Genomic DNA, 21,395 nt, shown 5'->3' on the forward strand with positions numbered 1-21,395 from the left:
AAGGAAGGAAGGAAGAAAGAAAGAAAGAAAGAAAGAAAGAAAGAAAGAAAGAAAGAAAGAAAGAAACTGAATGTGGACAGAGCTCCCTGGCACAAGGCCACTGCAAACAAGTGCCCCTATTCGGGATTTCTGTCTCTTCCTTTTCTCTCTCTGCTCATTCAGCAGGGAGCAGCCACTCTGTGTTGAGCCTTCTGTAGGGTGACATGGACTGCAGTGTGACTCCAGGAGACCACAGGCCAGCTAGTGTCTCCCCTCAGCCCCAAAGCAGTTCTCTTCAGCCAGGGAGTAATCCCTGCTTTGCCTTAGCACATTCCCTGGTGGGTGTGGTTGGCTTGTGGCAGAATTCCCCTATGTAACTCAAACAGGCTTCAAACTCAGATCCATGCCTTGGCCGCCAACATTGGGCGACAATTGTCACTGACTATGAAACCTAGACAGGAGCTTTCCACAAGTCGAATGGACATTATGAGAGATTAAAATTAAGTTTTCAAGCTGTACTGTGGGAACTTAGCTGTTGGTTAGACTCAGAGGGAGGCCAGTTCCCAAGAACCCAGAAACAAAGGAACCAAGACGACCTGGCCAGAGAACCCAGAAACAACCTGGCCCAAAACAATTGCCAGGTGGCTAGCCCACCCCTGGACCCTAGCACGAGCCAACACCAATCAGAAACCAGCCCACACCTTCCCCTTACCCCAGTCTTCCCTTTTGCCCCAGCAACTGCACAGGAATAAAAAGCTGCCTAAGACCTTGTTCGGGGCCAGACTCCTCTACCCCTGCGAGGGATATGAGTCTCGCCCCAGCTAGCTGGAATAAAAAGCCTCTTGCAGATTGCATCAAGTCTGTATCTTGGTGGTGTGTGCGGTCGTTGCTCCTGGGATTTGAGTGTGGGGGTCCCTCCAGGAATCTCACAATTACAGCCCCCTGGTGGACTCTGACAGCTCTGGGGTGTGGTCCAGCTGTGGGGGAGGTGGGTAAGGGGGGCTTTGACCTTTCTGTGCCAAGTGCCTTGCTGATGGGCTCTCTCAGGAACCGAGCCTAGAAAAGGCTCTAGGTAAGAGACCCACACACACCCTGCTAGCTTCAGGATAGGAGTCCCCAGAGGCAGGCAGTCCTGGCAGGTTGGAGCAGGCCAGCATGTTCTCTAGAAACACAGCAAGGAGCCTCCATCCTCACCCAGTCAGGGCACGGAGCTAGGCACCTGTGGGGACACAGCACATCCCAACAAAGCGCCATTCCCACAGGCGTCCAGCAGCTGGTCAGTCAAGGACAAACCTGACCTCTCTCTGAAGCTGTGGCTACATCCTAGACCTGAGAGGTCAGGACAGCCTCAGGTTGCAGTCATGGAAGGGGGGGCATAGCCCAGCAAGTAGACAGAGCCAGGAAGGAAATTTCGCTGTTCTCCATTCCCGGCTACATACTGTGTCTCTGTAAATGGAACTTGAGCCAAGCCAAAGTTTACTTTAAAAGCCCAGCGCAGCTGAGTCTGTGGTCCCAGCACTAGGGAGCCTAAGACTGCAAGATCTCAAGTTCAGGCTAGCCCAGGCTCATCACAAGCACTGTTTCAAAAACAAGCAAGCGAGCGAGCGAGCAAGCAAACAAACAAACAAAAAATCTCAAAGCTTCGGGAAGAAAGGAACTGGACTTGTGTTCTCAGAAGCTCTGCTGTGCCTCTCTGTATTCACTGGGGACTCCTTAGGATTGGGCAGGGCACCTCTCCGGCAGGACACCAGCTGCCACCAGGCTTTGGGCCAGCAGCAGGCATGGTGACAAGGGAAAGCAATAGCCCTTCTGGTAGAAGAGTGAGTACGGAAGGCCTCATTGGGCTATCCTGGGGCAAACACATGTGGCCCTTGCCAAGTGCCCAGTGACAAGCAACAAGGAAGACATTCACAGTCTGGGGACAGAGGTTTCCGAGGGTGAAGAGGGACCCCAGCAGTGCCACAGGAGTCCCAGTGTCAAGCCACTGTCCCTGCTGACCCCCCATTTTCCTGGGAGATACTTTACTTACTCACCCACTTATGTTTTTAGACAGACTTTGACTATGTAGCCCTGGCTATCCCAGAACTCACTACATAGACCAGGCTGGCCCTGAACTTAAAGAGATCTACCTGCCTTTGCCTTCCCAGGGCTGGATTTAAAGGTGTGCACCAGCACATTTTTTTTCCTCTTTTTTTTTTTTTGTTTGTTTTTGTTGTTTGTTTGAGACAGGGTTTCTCTGTGTAGCCCTAGCTGTCCTGGAACTCACTCTGTAGACCAGGCTGGCCTTAAACTCAGAAATCCACCTGCCTCTGCCTCCCAAGTGTTGGGATTAAAGGCGTGTGCCACTACTGCCTGGCTTTCTTTCTCTTATTGACAGGATCTCTCTGTGAAGCTCTGATTACCCTGACACACCTATGTAGCCCAGGCTGACCTTGAACTTGTGGCAACCCTCTTGTCTCAGCTTCCTAACACCTGGGATGACAGACATGACCCACTTGCCTAATGGGCATATTGTATAACAAATAAACAAAAAACTGGGTGCAGGGACATAGAGCTCTATCTCCTGAACTCTGGAGGCAGGAGGATCCTGGACCTACCAATTCAAGACTAACCTGGGAATCGTTGTAAGATTATCTTGAGGTACGGTAGGGGAGAGGGAGAAGGAAACAGGAACTAGCAAACTACGTTAATTGAAATTTATTCTGAAATACCACAACGTTACCATTCCATCGTGTGATCCACATTCAAAGTGGAGGAGAGGCGCAGCAATTCTGCCACTGTCTCAGGATCCCACACGTACGTGCATCCAAGGCCTGTGTCACAGGGAACCAGTCCACTCATGGCTCACAGCTGTGACAAAGGCCAAGGCTGAGAGGTGAAAGGATGTTATCCGGTGATAAGCTGGGTTGAGGACAGAGGGAACCCTGAGGCAAGGTGTGCAGGCATAAAGGCCTGGGGTAGCAGAGGACAGAGGGCTGGCCAGGCACAGCCCAGTCAGGAAGGCTATGGGGACCTGTGGGAACATGTAGGAGCCTGACACTTCAGAGCCCCAGCTGTAGGAACGGCTGGACTCAAGGCTCCAGGAAGGCAGGGGGATGGCTGCTATGGTTGATGGAGGGGGTGACAGGGAGTAGACAGAGAAAAGGTCACTACGGAGTGTTCACCACTCCATCCCGCCATATTTCTACCCTGACAGTGCCATGGGTCACCTGGGTGCTTGGGTGCTGGGCGCATGACCTATACCTGTAACCTCAGCACTCAGTAGCTGAGGCAGAAGGATTGCCATGAATTTCAGGCTAGTCTGGACTACTGAATGAGACCTTGTAAGATTAAGTTTTCAAACTGTACTGTGGGAACTTAGCCTTTAGTTACTCTCAGTGGGAGACCGGCTCCCAGAACCTAGAAACAATGGGAGACCAGGACGACCTGGCAGAAAAAAAAAGATAACGAACCATTGCCAGGTGACTAACCTGCCCCTGAACTCTAGAGCAAGCCAGCACCAATCAGAGACCACCCCGTACTTTTCTTTGCCTTAGTCTTCCCTCTGCCCCAGCAACTGTGTGGGTATAAAAACCTGTTTAAATTTTTGCTTGGGGCCAGACTCCTCTACCCCTGTGAGGGATATGAGTCTCTCCCCAGGGAGCTGGAATAAAAAGCCTCTTGCTGATTGCATCAAGTTCGAGTCTTGGTGGTGTTTGGGGTCGTTGCTCCCGGGATTTGAGTGTGTGTGGGGGGGTCCCTCCTGGAGTCTCACAACCTGTCTCAGAAAAGAAAGAGAAAAAGAGAAGAGGGAGGGGGGAAGAGAAAGGATAAAAGGAAGGGGTGGACCAAAGAAAGGAAGGAAAAAGGCACCTGGAAGGAGGCAACTTTTGACTTCCCCTCCTGTTAGGTGGTTGGCCTCCTAGATGTCCTGAATCCCCTGCATGTGGTGGATAGCTCCCAACAGGGACTTGAGGGTCTTCTGAAACATGGGGCTGTTTCCATAGTGACCCCTCCAGAGGATCTCCACCAGTAAGTCAGTCTTTCTGCACCACACAGAAGCCACTAACCCCGCCAACAGGAGATAGGGTTGCGGGCAGCTGTAGGAAGGGACGCCAAGGTCCTGGAGCCAGGCTGAGGTAGGAAAGCTGGCCTCACTCCCTGTGGCTAGAGGCTGGGGTAGGGGGACTGCCCCAGTAGTTAACGGTACCCACTTCTCCACAGGGACAAGTTTCACTGAGGAAGCAGATCACAATGAGTCCCTGACTTCTGCGGGAGGGAGGGCAGAGCATGTGCTAGACCACCTTCATCTTGATGGACACAGCGCTGGCATTCCTCCCAGGCTCAGAACGCACCTTTTGTTCTTGGGACTCGCTGCCTTTCTGAACCCAGGCTAAAAATTGCTTCAGTTCTTCCCGGAGTTACTCATCGCCTGCTGACTAATGCTTCGGGGTCCGTCAATCTTTAAGTCCTGCCGTTATTTCTCAGGAACAAAAGCGGCAGAGGTGTTCAACCGGAAGTGACCAGATGTTAGTCCTGCTTAAGCTTTACATTCCAGAGGGTAGGCAGTACTGATTGCACCGCAGCACCGTGGCCTTGATAACTTTGGGAAGGCAGTGGCGTGTCACTCACCTGACTTCCCAGAATGCAATGTGCTCCCGAAGGCAGTCGCACAGGTTGACTTTGTCTTAATTAGTACGTGCTGAGATCTGCTGAGAAACAAGTGGCAAAGCCGGGAGCCCCCAAGATGGAGCAGGATTCAGGTGTGTTTGTGCGGAGCTTTCTCGAGACTTGATTGGCCAAGTTCAAATTCTTTGTCTCAGGCCCATGCACTCTTTGGCCTTCCCACTCCCCACCTGTTCAAAGTGCTATTGCTCTCGCTGCTTCCCAGTCACCCACAAGTCAGTCTGCTGTGTCCCACTTCCCACCAGGCTCTCATTGCGAAAACAGGCACATAGGTGACTCCTGCAGTGTCCAAGTCACCCCAACAGGCATGTGCATTTGCCAGACACATTTTTAAAAAAGATTTATTTATTTTATGTGTATGAGTACACTGTAGCTGTACAGATAGCCGTGAGCCATCATGTTATTGCTGGGAATACCAGGACAGCCCCGCTCAATCCGGTGTAATATACTATAGCTGTCTTCAGTCGCACCAGAAGAGGGCGTCAGATCTCATTACGGGTGGTTGTAAACCACCATGTGGTTGCTGGGATCTGAACTCAGGACCTCCAGAAGAGCAGTCAGTGCTCTTACTGCTGAGCCATCTCACCAGCCCGCCAGATACATTTTTAATCCCAGTATGTAGGAAGCAAAGGCAGGTAGAGCTTTGTGGGTTCAAGGCCAGCCTAGTGAGTTCTAAGCCTGCTAGGGATATGCAGTGAGACGCTGTCTCAAAGGAAGGAGGAGGAGAAGGAGGAGGAGAAGGAGGAGGAAGAGGAGGAGGAGGAGGAGAAAAGAATTTGAATTTTCTGGTCATGTGTCATGTGAGCACACATCTATAACCCCAGCACTCATTAAGATGAGGCAGGAGAATTATTAACCAGAGATCTGCATTGGCTACACAGGGAAAGTCTGACTCACAAAATAAGACCAGGAGGATGCCTCAGTGGGGGGTAAAAGTGCTTGCAGCTAAGCCTGATGACCTGGGTTCAATCTCCATGACCTACTTGATGGAAGGAGAGCGTCAACTCCCACAAATTGTCCTCTGACCCTCACAGCATTCCTACTTTTAGCTCTGAAGTGCAAGGCCTCCTTGACTAAGAACTCCCTCATTCTACCCCTAGCATCCATCAGGACAAGGCCAAGTAAGTGACATTCAGAGCTTTTGTCCTGTCTCGTTCTGTCCCCTGTCTATGAGGACGTCCTGCCCAGAACACGTTCCTGCCTTCATCCTTCCAGGGTCCTGTGCCCAGCATCCTATGGTACAGACCTCATGAGAGAGATGGACCGGCTGAACAGAGGAGGTGGGGGGAGAAGGGAGGGAGCTTCGGGTGCTATGCAGGGCAGGGCACAGCATTAGGGATGGGGCTGAGTTGTCCCCTCCCCAGGACCTTCCACCTGCATCCCTGAGGGGTCAGGAGGTGCCTGTGACCCCTGGTGGGTTTCCAAGTTCAAGAGCCAACCGAGTGTGGTGCAGACAGGGTGTCAGGCCACCCCAGGTGCTGGGGCTCACCCCTCAAACCCCTCCAGACCCATGAAGGGCCAGCCCCTCCAGCAGAAGAGTCTGGGCTTCCGTTAGCCTTTGTGGGCCTCTGCAGCAGCTTTCTGGGTTTGCAGGAACACTGCCCTGCTGGGGGCTGGGATCAGCCTGGAGGGCAGCCATTTCTGCAGCCTTGGAATTCCTCTAAGTTAGCTGCCAGCTTGTGTCTGTTTTGATTGAATCTGATACGCAAGGTCCTAGAGTTGAGGAAATATGATTTCATTACGTTTTTGTTTTGTATGTATTAGGCAAGAGTTTCTCTGGCCAGCCCTGTCTGGCCTGCAGCTTGACAGGCCGACCAGGCTAGTCTCCAGCTTGATGCAATCCTCCTGCCTCTGGCCTCTTTCTCATAAGTATTAGGACTACAGTCTTGCCCCACAATGCCCCACCAAAAGTTTGTTTGTATGTGGTAGTTATAGGAATTGAATTTAGGACTCAGGCTTGCCATCCATCCTGCCCTGCTATCTGTCTGTCTGTCTGTCTGTCTGTCTGTCTGTCTGTCTGTCTATCTATCTATCTATCTATCTATCTATCTATTTATCTATCTATCTTTTTGTTGTTCTTTTGAGACAGGGTTTCTCTGTGTAGCTCTGGCTGTCCTGGAACTCACTCTGTAGACCAGGCTGTCCTCCAACTCAGAAATCCACCTGCCTCTGCCTCCCAAGGGCTGGGATTAAAGGCATGCACCACCACTGCTCTGCCTTTTTGACACAAGATTTTGCCATTAGACCAGGTTGGTTTAGGAATCACAGTGGTCTCTCTGCCTCTTGTTTTGTAAAGGTCACAGATGTGTACCACCATGAACAGGTTCATGGCTGCCTTGGAACTCATAGCAATCCTCCTGTCTCTGCTTCTCTAGTTCTTGGATTACAAGGAACACCACCATATCCTTTCTTTTCTTAAGAAGAGTGACACTAAGCCAGGCGGTGGTGGCACATGCCTTTAATCCCAGTACTTGGGAGGCAGAGGCAGGCAGATTTCTGAGTTCCAGGCCAGCCTGGTCTACAGAGTGAGTTCCAGGACAGCCAGGGCTATGCAGAGAAACCCTGTCTGGAAAAACAAAAGAACAAAAAAAAAAAAAGAAGAAGAAGAAGAGTGATATTAAAGATAAAGTGTCACATCTGGCCATGTGGCCAGGAGCAGAGAGGCTCAGCTCATGGCTATATCTTTGAGTGAGGGGCTAGCAAATGGTTATGTCAGAGAGAGCAGAGGTCTACTGATGGCTGGGAGCTGTCTCAAGTGAAATGTGTCCCAGCATGGCTTGAACAGATGTCACTAGGGCCCACCTTTCACCCAAAGATGCCAGGTGGGCTTCAAGACAGGTGTTGAATTATCAGCCTCCCACTGGAAGCCAAGCCACGCATCTAGGAAGGGCTGGTCCAAAGAGCTTTAAAGCTGCAGAAGGGGGGCTGGAGAGATGGCTCAGTGGTTAAGAGCACTGACTGTTCTTCTGAAGGTCCTGAGTTCAGATCCCAGCAACCACATGGTGGCTCACAACCATCTATAACAAGATCTGATGCCCTCTTCTGGTGTGTCTGAAGACAGCTACAGTGTACTTACATATAATAAATAAATAAATCTTTTTTAAAAAAAAAAAAAAGCTGCAGAAGGTAGGTGTGCACTATAAAAAATGCTTGCCCTCATGAAGAGGTGACCAGAGGATTGTGAGTTCAAAACAGCCACTCCCCAGCCAAAGGAAACAAAGTTCACTCCACAGGGAGGGAGGAAGTGGCCTTGTGCTAAGGACCAGCCTCAGCTTGGGTTCTGAGAGAACCCAAGAGTGTTTGAGAGCCATGAAACTAAGGACGTGGGTCTAAGCTGGAGGCCTAGCTTCTGCTTGAGACAGCTTGAGATTGCTTTATCTCTGCTCTGTTTTCTCTGGAGATCTCCAGACAGCTCGTGCTCGCTCTTGCTCTCTCTCTCTCTCTCTCTCTCTCTCTCTTTCTCTCTCTCTCTCTCTCTCCTTCTCTCTCTCTCTTTCTCCCTTTCCCTCTCCCCTTCCTTTCCCCCTCTCCCTCCCTCTGTCTCTCTCCCCCCCCCCATTCCGCTCAAGACAGTTCTCCAAACGGTTCTCGCTTGCTATTCTAAAAAATTCTTTGGATAGCTCATCTCCTGCAGATCATAAACTCAGTCTGTTATTTTACATATCAATTCAGTCATTTATTCCAGGTTTCCTTTTGATTTTCCCACATGAATCAGCATCCCATGACCCCAGCCCCAGATTTCTGAGTTCCTGGAACTCACTCTGTAGATCAGGCTGGCCTCAAACTCAGAAATCTGCCTGCCTCTGCCTCCCAAGTGCTGGGATTAAAGGTGTGCACCACCACTGCCTGGCACCCTAAATCTCTTCATCTTCCTCATTTAGTGTCTTTCTGATAAGTTGTCTCACAGGGAGGCTGCATTTTTTTTCTTTAGATTTATGAAACCCCTCATATAATTCATATTGCATCCTTACATTTTGCATATATGAGAAATTATGTATTTTTTTGAACTCACGTTTTCAGAAACTCTGTCTCAAAGGAGGGGGAGGGGAGGAAGAAGAGAATAGTGGCCGAGATCCATAAAGCAAAAGGAGTGGTGTCTGTTTGTCTGTTTATTGTTTGTTCTACAGGTTGCTGTTGAATTTACAATCCTCCTGCTTCAGCTCCTGAGGGCTGGGATCTTAGGTATGGACCCCGGACCCTGGCTGAGAGGCCATCCTGAGTGGTTCTTAATCTGTTCAGAGTAAAGTCCAGGACCAAGGAACTTAACAGGAATTCCTCCCTCCCTGCTTCAGGAGCTGAAAGTTCAAAGCTCAAGTGCCGCCTAGCAGCACTCTGGTTGGCGGTGTCTTCTTGCCCACAGCTGCCCAGCATCACACCGTGTCCGGTGGTCTTCGGCATCCAGAGTCTGCTCAGGACAGAGAACACCCGAAGTCAGCAACGGCTCTGACAGCCTGTGGTCACGTGGTGGCTGAGGTCACGTGGTGGCTGAGCCTGTAGGGTTTGATGTCAATGCGCTGCACCATTGTGTACCAGCTTGATGCCTCCCAGTTGGATTGCTAGAGTGAAATCAGAATTCACACACGCATGCAGGTCCCCTGCCGCCCAGCATCCTTGATCACCCTCACGGTACACCAGCTGGCCAGGGAATAGCAATGTACCACGCGCTGAGTGCCTCAATGTATAGGGATGTTCTCTTTCACATTTCTGGAAAAACGAGGGTCTAAAATAACATGTTTGGAGCTGGGCGGTGGTGGTGCCTTTAATCCCAGCACTTGGGAGGCAGAGGCAGGGGGATTTCTGAGTTCGAGGCCAGCCGGGTCTACAGAGTGAGTTCCAGGACAGCCAGGGCTACACAGAGAAATCCTGTCTCGAAAAAAAAAAAAACAAAAAAACAAAAAAACAAAAAAACAAAAAAACAAAAACAAAAACAAAAGTTTAAAGAAAAAAGAAAAGGTTGTAATACAGATTTAATACTAATATTAAACTATTATTTCTTTAGTTAGGCTTAATAGTAGCGCATGCCTTTAATCCTAGCACCCAGGAGACAGAGACAGGAGGATCTCTAAGATCAAGACCAGTCTGGTTTCAGAGCAAAATGCAAGAAAGCCAGAGTTATATAGCTGTATAGAGATAGACTATGTCTCAACCCCCCCATCTCTGTCTCTGTCTCTGTCTCTTTCCAGTGGTAGTACATATACAAGGGCAAGTGTAGGCTTCTCAGTGTAGTTCTTCTCACGGAGAACTGCATCATGGGATCATGTCTTATGGACAAATTTTAATGGTCGTAGGATTATCCATGTTTAAGAGATGAAAAAGAAGCCTGGAGAGATGGTTCAGCGGTTAAGAGCACTGACTGCTCTCCCAAAGGTCCTGAGTTCAAATCCTAGCAACCACATGGTGGCTCACAGCCATCTACAATGAGATCTGGCGCCCTCTTCTGGCTTGCAGACGTACATGCAAGCAGAAAGCTGTATACATAATAAATTTTTTTAAAAAATTGAAAAAGAGGGCTGGTGAGATGGCTCAGTGGGTAAGATCGCTGACTACTCTTCAGAAGGTCATGAGTTCAAATCCCAGCAACCACATGGTGGCTCACAACCACCCGTAATGAAATCTGATGCCCTCTTCTGGTGTGGCTGAAGAGAGCTACAGTGTACTCATTTATAATAAAAAATAAATCTTTTTAAAAAAAGAAAAAAATTTGAAAAAGAAAAAGAGGGCTGGAGAAATGGCTTAGCAGTTAAGAGCTCTGACTGCTCTTCCATAGATCCTGAGTTCAATTCCCAGCAACCACATCGAAACTCACAACCATCTGTAATGGGATTGGATGCCTTCTTCTGGTGTGTTTAGAGATAGCAACAATGTACTCACATACATTAAGTAAGTAGAAAAAAAGTACTTAAAAAAATGAAAAAGAGAATTCTAGAAATGGGGTTTGGCTTTTCTAGGAGCGGGGATTACTTCCCTTTTCTGTCTTCATGTGGGATTTTTCCAAATATGTCACAGGAAAAGTAGGCAATTCTACAAAGTTAGCAGTCATTTTGTCAGTCAGTCAATGCCCTTTGGCCATGTCTACTCTGACTAACTCGGGTTTATTAGAATGGTCTGCTATGACACAGCTCTTTGAATGCATCCGTCACAGACACCTTAAATGTCATGGGTATACTAGGCCCTCACCAGGAATGGATCTATCAGTACTTTGATATTGGACTCATAGGCCTCCCAAACAGGAAAGGGATTTCTGGCAGCTGAGATGCTCCATCAAGCTGTATTCTGTGATCACAATTCCAGCTGTAATCACTTGTTAGAGATGCTGGCCAAACACAAGACCAGAGCATTGCTCATTCCATTGAAGAGGAATTCTAACAGCCCTTATGCTGATTCAGGAAACCTCGCAGTGGCTGGGACGCTGTTGCTTAAACATCCTCTGGATGTTGTATCCAGGATAAGGTGCTAAAAAATACAAGGTAACAGATGCTGTGTCCAGATCCAAATGCATCTCCCTCCCTCGCCCTTCCTAGATCAGCCATTTATGCCCCTGCTCCCTCACAGGGCAAGCTTCCTATATAGTCTCTTCACTGGGCAGGGTAACAGTCAGATCTCTGTGAGAAGCCAGTTTAGCCTGCGTAATGAGTTCTAATCAAGGCAAGTCTACAAAATGATTACAATAAACAAAGCCAGGAAGAATTTTCCCTCCACACCCCTATACACACTCACAACTTAAGTTCAGGTGAATCAAAAGACCTTGAAAGAGTGGACAGGTAGGGACTGGCAATTAGGCATTACTGACATGTGCTTGTAAAAAAGGAGCTTTTCTTCTTCTTCTTTTTCTTCTTCTTCTTCTTCTTCTTCTTCTTCTTCTTCTTCTTCTTCTTCTTCAGATTTATTTATTTTTTTATTTATATGAGTATGCTGCACCTATCTTCAGACACACACTAGAAGAGTGCATCAGATCCCATTACAGATGGCTGTGAGCCACCATGTGGTTGCTGGGAACTGAACTCAGGACCTCTGGCAGAGCAGTCATTGCTCTTAACCGCTGAACCATCTCTCCAGCCTGAGAAGGTTTTCTTAAACCATTACCGATTGTGCGATCCATGGCCACCATATCTAGTGGCTATTCTATTGCTGTGAAGAGACACCATGACCAAGGAAGCAAGCAAAAACCACCAGGGGTGCCACCATCTCAGAGGGCAGGTCCATGACCAGATGCCATAGAGAATGGCAGCAGGCAGAAATGGGGCTGGAGCAAAACCTGAAATCTTACATCCTCATCTAAGGGTAGCAGGCAGAGAAACATTCAAAAATCATGTAGCTTTTTGTTTTGTTTTGTTTTGTTTTCAAGACAGGGTGTCTCTGTATAGCCCTGGCTGTCCTGGAACTCACTCTGTAGACCAGGCTGGCCTCAAACTCAGAAATCCACCTGCCTCTTCATGTACCTTTTTTTTTAAAAAAAGATTTATTTACTTATTTTATGTATATGAGTATATTGTAGCTGTCTTCAGACACACCAGATCCCATTACAGATGGTTGTGAACCCTCATGTGGTTGCTGGGAACTGAACTCAGGACCTCTGGAAGAGCAGTGAGCGCTCTTAACCGCTGAGCCATCGCTCCAGCCTCTGCCTTTTTTTTTTTTTTAAGATTTATTTATTCACCAGGTGGTGGTGGAACACGCCTTTAATCCCAGCACTTAGGAGGCAGAGGCAGGCGGATTTCTGAGTTCGAGGCCAGCCTTCTCTACAGAGTGAGTTCTAGGACAACCAGTGCTATACAGAGAAACTCTGTCTCGAAAAACAAAACAAAAAAAAATTATTTATTCTCCGTAAGTGTACTGTTGCTCTCTTCAGACTGGAAGAGCAGTTGGTGCTCTTAACCTCTGAGCCATCTCTCTAACCTCTCATGTAGGTTTTTGAAAAACCTCAAATCTCAACTCTCTGTGATATACCTCCTCTAAAAAGGCCACACCTCCTAGTCCTTCCCAAACAGTTCCACCAACTGGGACCCAACCACTCAAACACACGCAGCTATCATTCAAGCCACCATAGACTCCTTAGGAGAATCTGCTGTGGCCCTACTGAGATCCTTGAACATTGATATCCAATCCCTTAAGAACCTCAGGAATTGACAGCAAAGAGTCCCCTTTAGTCTATGTGTCTTTACAATAGAGTTTTTGCTTCTGGGGACCCAAGTCTCCTGTTAGGAGTGTCCCAGAGTCCGCGGGCCTGGGTCATAACTTCTCCGTCAGGAGAGATTGGGGGAGGTGGCTACTTCTCAAGTTTTCCCAGGAAGGAGGAAAGACACAAATTGCAGATTAAGGTGGGGAGGGATGAGGCCAGTTGCTGTGGTGGGGTAGACTTTCCTCAGGACAGACAGGATTGCAAGGGGGTGGGGGTGGGGGCAGAGCGTGAAAAGAGGAAAGCAAGAGCAGCAGCTTCAAGTCTGTTGTACCCAAGGATGGCTCTGAGAAGGTGAACCTGAGCCCGGAGATCGCTGAGAATCTGAGAGCCGCGGATGTCCGGGGCTCAGAGTTCAGACAGCCAGGCACGGGGCTGACCAGGTCTAGGATTTCAAGCAGACCTTGTGACTGGAGCTGGATGGGGGCTTTTATTTTGGTTTTTTGAGATAGCCCTGGCTGTCCTGGCACTCACTCTGTAGACCAGGCTGGCCTCGAACTCAGAAATCCTGATGGCTTCTTTTTTTGTTTTGTTTTGTTTTTTTTTGTTTTTTTTTGAGACAGGGTTTCTCTGTATAGCTCTGGCTGTCCTGGAACTCACTCTGTAGACCAGGCTGCCTCTGCCTCTCAAGGGCTGGGATTAAAGGCGTGCGCCACCACTGCCCGGCCGGATGGGGGCTTTTAGACAGCAGCATTTAAGAGTGCCACCCATAGGATGGTCAACGCTGTAGGCCACTGCTTTGGAACAGCGTGGAACGAATTAACCACACTGAGGAGTGTATCCCAGGTGAGATAGCTTGGTGCTTGCCCGGGTGTGCAGGGGGGATGGACGCCCAAGTGCTGCACCAGCACAGAGGAGCGGGTAGGGTTCATTAACACAGAGCTTTTTTTTTTTTTTTTTCCCTGAGGGGCGTGGCCCGAGTGAGGCCCCGCCTCCAACTCACCCCTAGCGGAGCCGGACTCCCTGACTCTTAGTTCGCTGAGGTCCAAGCACTGCGCCTGCGCGGAGGGACCGGCGAGCGGATCCGGAGCCAGTGGCCTGGACAGCCGGAGCCCGTAACAGCAACTGTGCCCCCAGCAACCAAGGCCAGCCCGGCATGGAGGGCGAGTGCCGGGTGCTCTCTATTCAGAGCCATGTAGTCCGTGGCTACGTGGGCAACCGGGTGGCCATGTTCCCTCTGCAGGTACATGCTCCGCCACTTATATAACCCAGGCGGGCCGCTAGTGTGCAGGGCGGCGGGTTCGCGGCATGGCTTCCCCGATCGATGACCTTGGTCCCCTTGCGGCCAACCTGGGGTTCCTATCGGGAGCTGGGCACGCTGCGGATAGAGCCTGGCGCACGCAGACTGGGGTCGTGGAGTACTCTGGAGAGCCTACAGTAGGGTAGTGAATGTGGCACACCCCTGCCCGGCTATGGTACACACGGTAGTACTTAAGGGTACCTGCTGCTTCCGGCTGCCTGGCCAACTGTGGGCGGGGGCAACCCAAGTGATAAAATGCTGAAGTGGGAGGAGCCCTCCCTGCGGGGGCGCGGACAGCTTCTTGGTAGACACATGCTCGCTCCTGGCTGAAATTCAGCTTCTGCTTCTGCCCACCCTGTGAGTCTGGACAGGGGGAGGTTGAGTAAGGTCGCAGAGTGGTGGGTGCCCAGGAGGATGAGCCACACTACGGGTCCGATCACTCCTGGGGTGGCCTGCCATCGCTGGGATGGGGCTGGGACCTCAGCCCTACACTTCCAGCAGGCTTGCTTCTATTCCTAAGAGACAGCTCAGTTTGCTGAGTTTGGCTTTGGAAGCAACCTGTTAGAAGGGTTGTAGCCCAGGCTTCCCAGAGCCTCTCCTGTGAGGTGTGTAATGAACGAGGCTGTCTCTGATCGTTTCTGGCAGGAGGTGGGTTCCTGCTTGTGACTGACTGGTTACCCTTGGAAGGAACCAGGGCGCAGTGGGCATTAGAATGGGGGCTAAAGCAATGTCGGGCTGACTGGCACTTCCTTGCCTGGCCGGTCCAGCAGGAAGATTGGGCTGGCTTGGGCAGCCAGGTGGTGGCCTCCTGCAATGTACCCTTTTTTCTTTCTTTCTTTCTTTGGCTGGTCAGTGAGCAAGGTGGCAGGTCCCGCTCCCCTTCCGCTCATGATCCACTCTACTGATTCCTGGGAGATGTTAGGGTGTAGCAGCTGGCTACCATGGACCTGCAGGAAAGTTCTGGAAGGAAGACAGGTGGCCGGAACTGCATCTAAGGACAATCGAGTGCTTTCCTGAATCGGGCATGCTTGCCAGACACTTTTTTTGTTTGTTTGTTTGGTTTTTTTTTTTTTCAAGACAGGGTTTCTCTGTGTAGTCTTAGCTATCCTGGAACTCACTCTGTAGACCAGGCTGGCCTCGAACTCAGAAATCCGCCTGTCTCTGCCTCCCAAGTGCTGGAATTAAAGGCGTGCGCCACCACAGCCCGGCTAGTCTTGATTCTTGCTCTACCCAGAATGCACCGGTCTAGTGCTTCATGCTCTTAACCATTGCTCTCTAGCTTAGGGGGCCAGGATTGAGGTAGCAAGGTCACTGAGGTAAAGACTGTACTAAGGAGAAAAGGGGCAGAGTCTCTGAAGTAGGGACAGCCAGGGAGGGTGGAGCCAGGCTGCCCTTCACGCAGTCCCCTCACCTCTGGTAGAGGTGTGCAGGTCTCTGAGGCCCTGTGTCCTGCGTTGCTTGTCTCTTCCACTTGCTGGTGCTCTTCCTTCACCTAGCACAATGTCCCTGGGTTCCCTTGTCCTCTGTCCTCTAGACTAGACCAAGGGCTCAGTGTCCTTATTCAGGCTGAAGATATGGGGTTCTGCCTGCTCAAGGGAGGGAGCTATTCTTAGCTTCCATCTTGATGCGTACTTAAGGACCTGGGGACTCCATCCTGGTCCATGTGGACTCTTGGCTGCTCACCACACCTCTCCAGCCCTGGATGGGGGAAGCAGAGATGGAGAAGGAGAACACTCCAACATGGAGATCCTCAGTGAGCACAGTAGGGCTGGCACTGCCATTGTCTGTGGTGGCCCGGGGCCACCACCGTCCAGTCTTTGAGCAGCTGTTTCAAGAGGAGTACCCCCAGGCCCAGAGCTGTGCTCGGTGGAGGCGGGGTGCGTGTATTCTTACCGCACAACCTGGAGTGCAGCTCTCATTCACATTACTGAGTATGGGGAAGCAGAACTAGAAAGAGAGAGGATGTAGCTTTGGGCTGGGTGGGACCCTGAAGTTTGTCCCATTGCTAATCCTAGAAGGCCTGCTGGCAGAGGAGGCTTCCCTGGGATTGACCCAGGTGTCCACAGGCTGCACCATCAGGTGGCCGTCCATTCATACCAGAGGAATGGCTGGGGATGTGTCTGGGCCTCGCCTGCAGACCTGCACCCAGCTGTTGATGAGCTGGTACAAGGACTTGTCTCTCATGCTGGGCCTGGCTTGTGCCTGGGGCTGGGGAGCTCTCATAGCTTCTGCTACGTGTCATGGAGTCTCTCACCCCTGGACCATCAGCCCTAGCTCCCCAATGCTCCCTGCAGAGTCTCCCAGGCTCACCCTTCCGGTCTCCCACTGGCAGCTGGGATAGATAGACAAGCCTCCAAGGAGGTAGCAGAACCTTGCCCCTGTTTTCATTTCTGCTTCTGGCCCTAGGCCAGGCTATAGTGGCCAAGGGTTTCATGTGACCAGAGCCACTGGACCTCCTGTGGCCACCAGGTGGAATAATTCAAGGTTTGCAGATCAGGGAGAGGTCAAAGGACAGTGGGGACAGACTCCTGGTCTCCTGCCCTCACCCTTTCTCACTCAGCTCTGCCTCAGGGGAGTGCCTGGGAAGAGGGGATTTCCTGCTGTCTTGGCTCTAGCCTGTAGGGTGGGCAGGGAAGGGAAGGGTGGGATCAAGTGTATCCTGTTGCCTGCTCCGGTCTGGCTCCACCTTGTCTTGCTTCCTAGTTTTCTGCAGTACTGAGGAATGAACTTGAACCTTGTGCGTGTGTTTTTGGCTTTTGTTTTTGTTTTTTTCCCCCAGAGACAGGTTTTTCTCCTTCAGCCCCTTCTCTTAACTCCTCCATCCGGGACCCCAGAGCTCAGTCTAATGGTTGGCTGTGAGCATCCACCTCTGTATTTGTCAGGCTCTGGCAGAGCCTCTCAGGAGACAGTCATAAGACCGGTTTTTCTGTGTAGCTCTAGCTGCTCCTGAACTAGCTTTGTAGACCAGGCTGGCCTGGATCTCACAGAAGTCTGCCTGCATTTGCCTCCCAAGTTCTGGGATCAAAGACATGTGTCACCACCCCAGGCTGTGCATGTTTTTCAAGTACTCTTCCACTGAGCAATGTCCCGAGACCCTATACTCTGATTTTTAAAACAAGGCCTTACTATGTAGGCCTGGGTGGCATCAAATTCAAAGATCATTTGCCTCTGCCTCCAGTGTTCTGTGGGGCCTAAAGGGCTAAAGGGGATAAAGGATTAAAGATACCACCATGCTTGGCTATATTATATTATATTATATTATATTATATTATATTATATTAATTTTTGTTTTTCTAAGACAGGGTTTCCCTGTGTAGCCCTGGCTTTTTTGAAACCCTCTCTGAAGATCAGGCTAGCCTCAGAATCACAGAGTTCCCTTGCATCTGCCTGCCAAGAGCTGGGTTTAAGTCCTGCGCCATCCTACCTGGCCCCACTACCCTTTTTATTTTTTTATTTATTTTATTTTATTTTATTTTTTTAGACTTATTTTATTTATTTTAGTGTATGAGTACACTATAGCTGTACAGATGGCCATGAGCCATCATGTGTGTGGCTGCTGGGAATTGAACTCAGGACCTCTGCCGGCCCCGCTCGCTCTGGCCCTGCTCGCTCCGGCGTAGTTTACTGTAGCTGTCTTCAGACGCACCAGAAGAGGGCGTCAGATCTCATTACAGGGTGGTTGTGAGCCACCCTGTGGTTGCCGGGATCCAAACTCAGGACCTTCGGAAGAGCAGTCAGTGCTTTTATCTGCTGAGCCATCTCACCAGTCCCCCACTACCCTTCTTAAATGGTGCTGGGGCTAGAACCTAGGGCCTTTCTCACACATACAGCGTAAATACCATACAGCAGTGGTTCTCAACCTTCCTAATACTGCGACCCGTCAGTACAGTTCTTCATGTTGTGGCGACCCCCAACTATAAAATTATTTCCTTGCTACCTCATAACTGTAATTTTGCTGCTGTTCTGAATTATAATGTAAATATCTGATCTGTGACCCCAGAAGGGTCATGACCCACAGGTTGAGAACTGCTCTATAGCCAAGGTACACCTACAACCCACTTCCCCCTGTAATAAGCAAGAGGGAAATGTCACTATCTAAAGGGTTTTGTGTGTGTGTGTGTGTGTGTGTGTGTACATGTGAGCATGCACAGGCATGCACATAAGTATGTTCTGTGGGCTTCCTAAGCCTTGTGTATATGTCTCCGGAGCCTTCTTGGTGAAATGATTCACCAGCCCGTGTTGTCTACGGGTGGAGGGCCCTCCAAGGGCCAACCAGTGCAGCAATGGACATTAACTATTAACTTACCATGGGGGCTGGAGAGATGGCTCAGAGGTTAAGAGCACTGACTGCTCTTCCAGAGGTCATGAGTTCAAATCCCAGCAACCACACGGTGGCTCACAACCATCTGTCATGGGATCTGATGCCCTCTTCTGGCCTGCAGGCATACATGCAGGCAGAATGCTGTATACATGATACATCTGGGCCTTTTCACTCAGATCAGACATGTAGACTCTGAAACAGGAAGGCAAGACCATATAACCCTCTGTACGGCACTGTAAGGAGACAGCCCTGTTTGGGACCTGCAGGAAGCAGGCAGAACCTGGAAATGCAGTTACTTTTTTTTTTTTAGAATTCCTGTGAGAATGGCATTAAATATTCCTCCTGTTAGTCTGTGGTGGAGTTTCTGTTATGCCTCCCCACTGGCCATGAACCTGTTGATCTCCTCCCTTCCTGCAATCAGCTGGAACCATGCCCGGGTGTGTGCCTGGATGGTTGTGGGCATGTATGGGGGACATGTGTGGTGAGGTACATGTGCATGTGTGTAAGCCCATGGCTTGGGATAACCCTGCTGTGTCTGGAAAGGAGAGACATGGTCACAGGGTCCTGACCCTCAATAACGTGGGACCTGCTGGTATGATGCTTCCTGGGACACACTGACACAACTTTTGTCAGAGAGTCACAGACAGTCCCACTCAGAGGTCTGAAGGAGGACCAAGTGGAGTTTCCCCAAGAGAAAGGAAATGGAGGTATTCAAGAAAGGCCCAACTATGAAACTTGGGTGGCTACGGAGGTGACAACTCCCAGAGAAGACATCCTGTTCCCTCCCATCAGTACCAGCATCTGGTGCTGACAAGGTCGTCCTAAGGATACCACAGTGAGCTCTGCACAGCCCACTGCTCTTAGGGCTTCGCCATGCAGCCCAACACAGACAGACCTCAGCAGCTACATAGGATCCCTGGGTATGCCTGCCTAACACTGTAATCCTGGTAGCGAGGGCAATGAGCCAGGCTGGGGCGTGGATGCAGGACCTGGAGTGAGCAGGGTAGGAGAGGAGATGCTGTGTGTGATGCAAGCTGTCTAGTAGCCATTCACCACGGAGAGCAGAGGGCGTGGTCTGGCTGAGTGGGAAGGCTGACCAGTGACCAGCGGTGGGAGGCGGGAAGGGATGTGTGACTTTTTTGACTGTTAGATTGGTCAGGGTGACAACAGCCCCAAGATGCTTGCCCAGCCTACTTGCTGGTTCCTATGTGTGAATCAGCTTAGACATCCGCCTGGGACTGGTTCTCCATGGCTGGAAACACCTGAGAGGTTCAGCCTGCCCGCCCACCGCCCCCACTCCTCTCTGTTCCTGGATGCCTGTGGAAGAACCACGCTGGAATATTCCAGAGCTCACCCCGCTCCTGCTGTGTTGAGCAGCTCTGCCTCCCTTGGAAGAGATTAGCTGAGCTGTTGCTCTAAATGCGCCACGTGTAGCTGCGTGGCTTCAGGCTGCCTGCGCCTCTTGGCTGGAGGCTTGGTGATGCAGCAGTGGGGGCGGGCAAGGGGCCCCTGGGATGAGCATCACCTGCCCACCGGCAGCCACCCCAGCACAGTACACGTCACTGCAGGAGAGGAGGGGGGCGGGGCGGGGTCTAAGGGTTGCATGCGGAGATAAGGGGAGGAGCCTGGTTTGGCAGCCGTGCGCAGCAGGAAGCGGGAAAGGCAAGCTTCCCCTATTCTGACTTTCACTTTCCTGGATGCCTCTTGCACTCCTCTGGGGGCATTGGTGGCCCTGACAGTGGGAGGGAGGAGTATAACGGGTGTGGTGGAGTGCTTTACCTCAGAGGACAGCCTGAGGTTTCTCCACAGATAGTGCTGTCCAGTTGCTTTCTTTCATAGGCAGGTCAGGAAGCCCTGCCTCCAGCGGGTCACACTGGGCTGAGAAGCAAACCCCAGACACAGAGTCTCTAACTAGACTGAAATTCACCAATTAGGCTAGGCAGCCACTGAAACCCAGGAATCCTGCCCAGCACTGGAATTGTGGGCAAGCATCCGCGAACACTATACAGACTGCATAATACCCCCACCCCCACCCCACCCCGACCTCTTCCTTCAAAATAAAAAGCTTTTAAAAATCAGTGATGGCTTTAGGTAGACTCGGAGGTCCACAACTTTACTTTGGTTTAGTGAGCTGCTCTGTGTGCTAAGGAGGAACAGCGGACCACACAGAGCCTCAGCACTCTGCCCAGAGTGTCTCAGGAGGCCCATTGGTCCCATCTGGATGACTCCCACAAGAGCCATGAGAGGCCATTCAGAGCGGCAAGCTGCGGCAGTCAATGTGGTTGTTCTTGGGGACCTCGGCCCTGACGTGAGACCTTCTTTCTCTGCTTGACTAGGAAGGAGGGAGAGTTGGCTGGCTGCTGTGGTTGAGGCTGGTTAAGCTGACCCTGCCCAGCTGGGTCTGGTTCTTACCCCCTCAGGGGTGGGTTTGGAAACTAACATGGTCCTGTTTCCTAACTGGACAGACAGGTGCTTGCAGTAGCTTTCTTTGACCACCGGCGATCCCTCTGGGGTGCTCCATCAATCCTTCAGTGCACGCAGGGAAGGGCGAGGGGTGTCTCCACCCTGGCCTTTTGAGCAATTTTCCTGAGTGACTGAACAAAGGAGAGCCATGCTCAGGCTTGTGTGACTCTGAAATGCAAACATCTGGCTGGCTGGCCAGGGCTTTGTGTTCCCACCCTGGGGTCCTCCTGCTCAGGGGGGTCTCTACCACCCAGCTCCTTGTTACCCTCCTCAAGTTGGGACTCTATCTGTATGGAAACCCCTGCTCTAGGTTCTAGGGGTCACAGACAGGCACTGTCACTCTCCTCTGCTTGTCCTGCAGGTTTTGGGATTTGAGGTTGATGCCGTGAACTCTGTGCAGTTTTCAAACCATGCAGGTAAGACTTCAAGATGGTCGTCATGGCATATCTGAACATGGCCTGTATGTAACCTGGCCCTGGGGGAGTCACCACTCTTTGAGGTGGGCGGGGCTGGGGAGAATGGATCCCTGCAGGGCCACTCCGTGCAGGGTG

The 21,395-nt window shown here is 50.8% G+C and overlaps 1 protein-coding gene across 1 annotated transcript in view; it reads left to right on the plus strand.

The window, feature by feature from the left end:
• Nucleotides 1-13,808: 13,808 nt before the first annotated feature.
• The window catches only part of LOC116074705 (pyridoxal kinase), a 15,244-nt gene continuing 7,657 nt past the window's right edge, over nt 13,809-21,395 (plus strand). The window contains exons 1-2 of the mRNA XM_031347458.1: nt 13,809-14,003; nt 21,206-21,260. Coding sequence (XP_031203318.1) covers nt 13,917-14,003; nt 21,206-21,260 — 142 coding nt within the window. The 5' untranslated portion in view covers nt 13,809-13,916. The remainder of the gene's footprint in view (nt 14,004-21,205; nt 21,261-21,395) is intronic.

The sequence above is a fragment of the Mastomys coucha genome, unplaced genomic scaffold (genome assembly GCF_008632895.1).
Source record: "Mastomys coucha isolate ucsf_1 unplaced genomic scaffold, UCSF_Mcou_1 pScaffold3, whole genome shotgun sequence".
Classification (NCBI taxonomy): domain Eukaryota; kingdom Metazoa; phylum Chordata; class Mammalia; order Rodentia; family Muridae; genus Mastomys; species Mastomys coucha.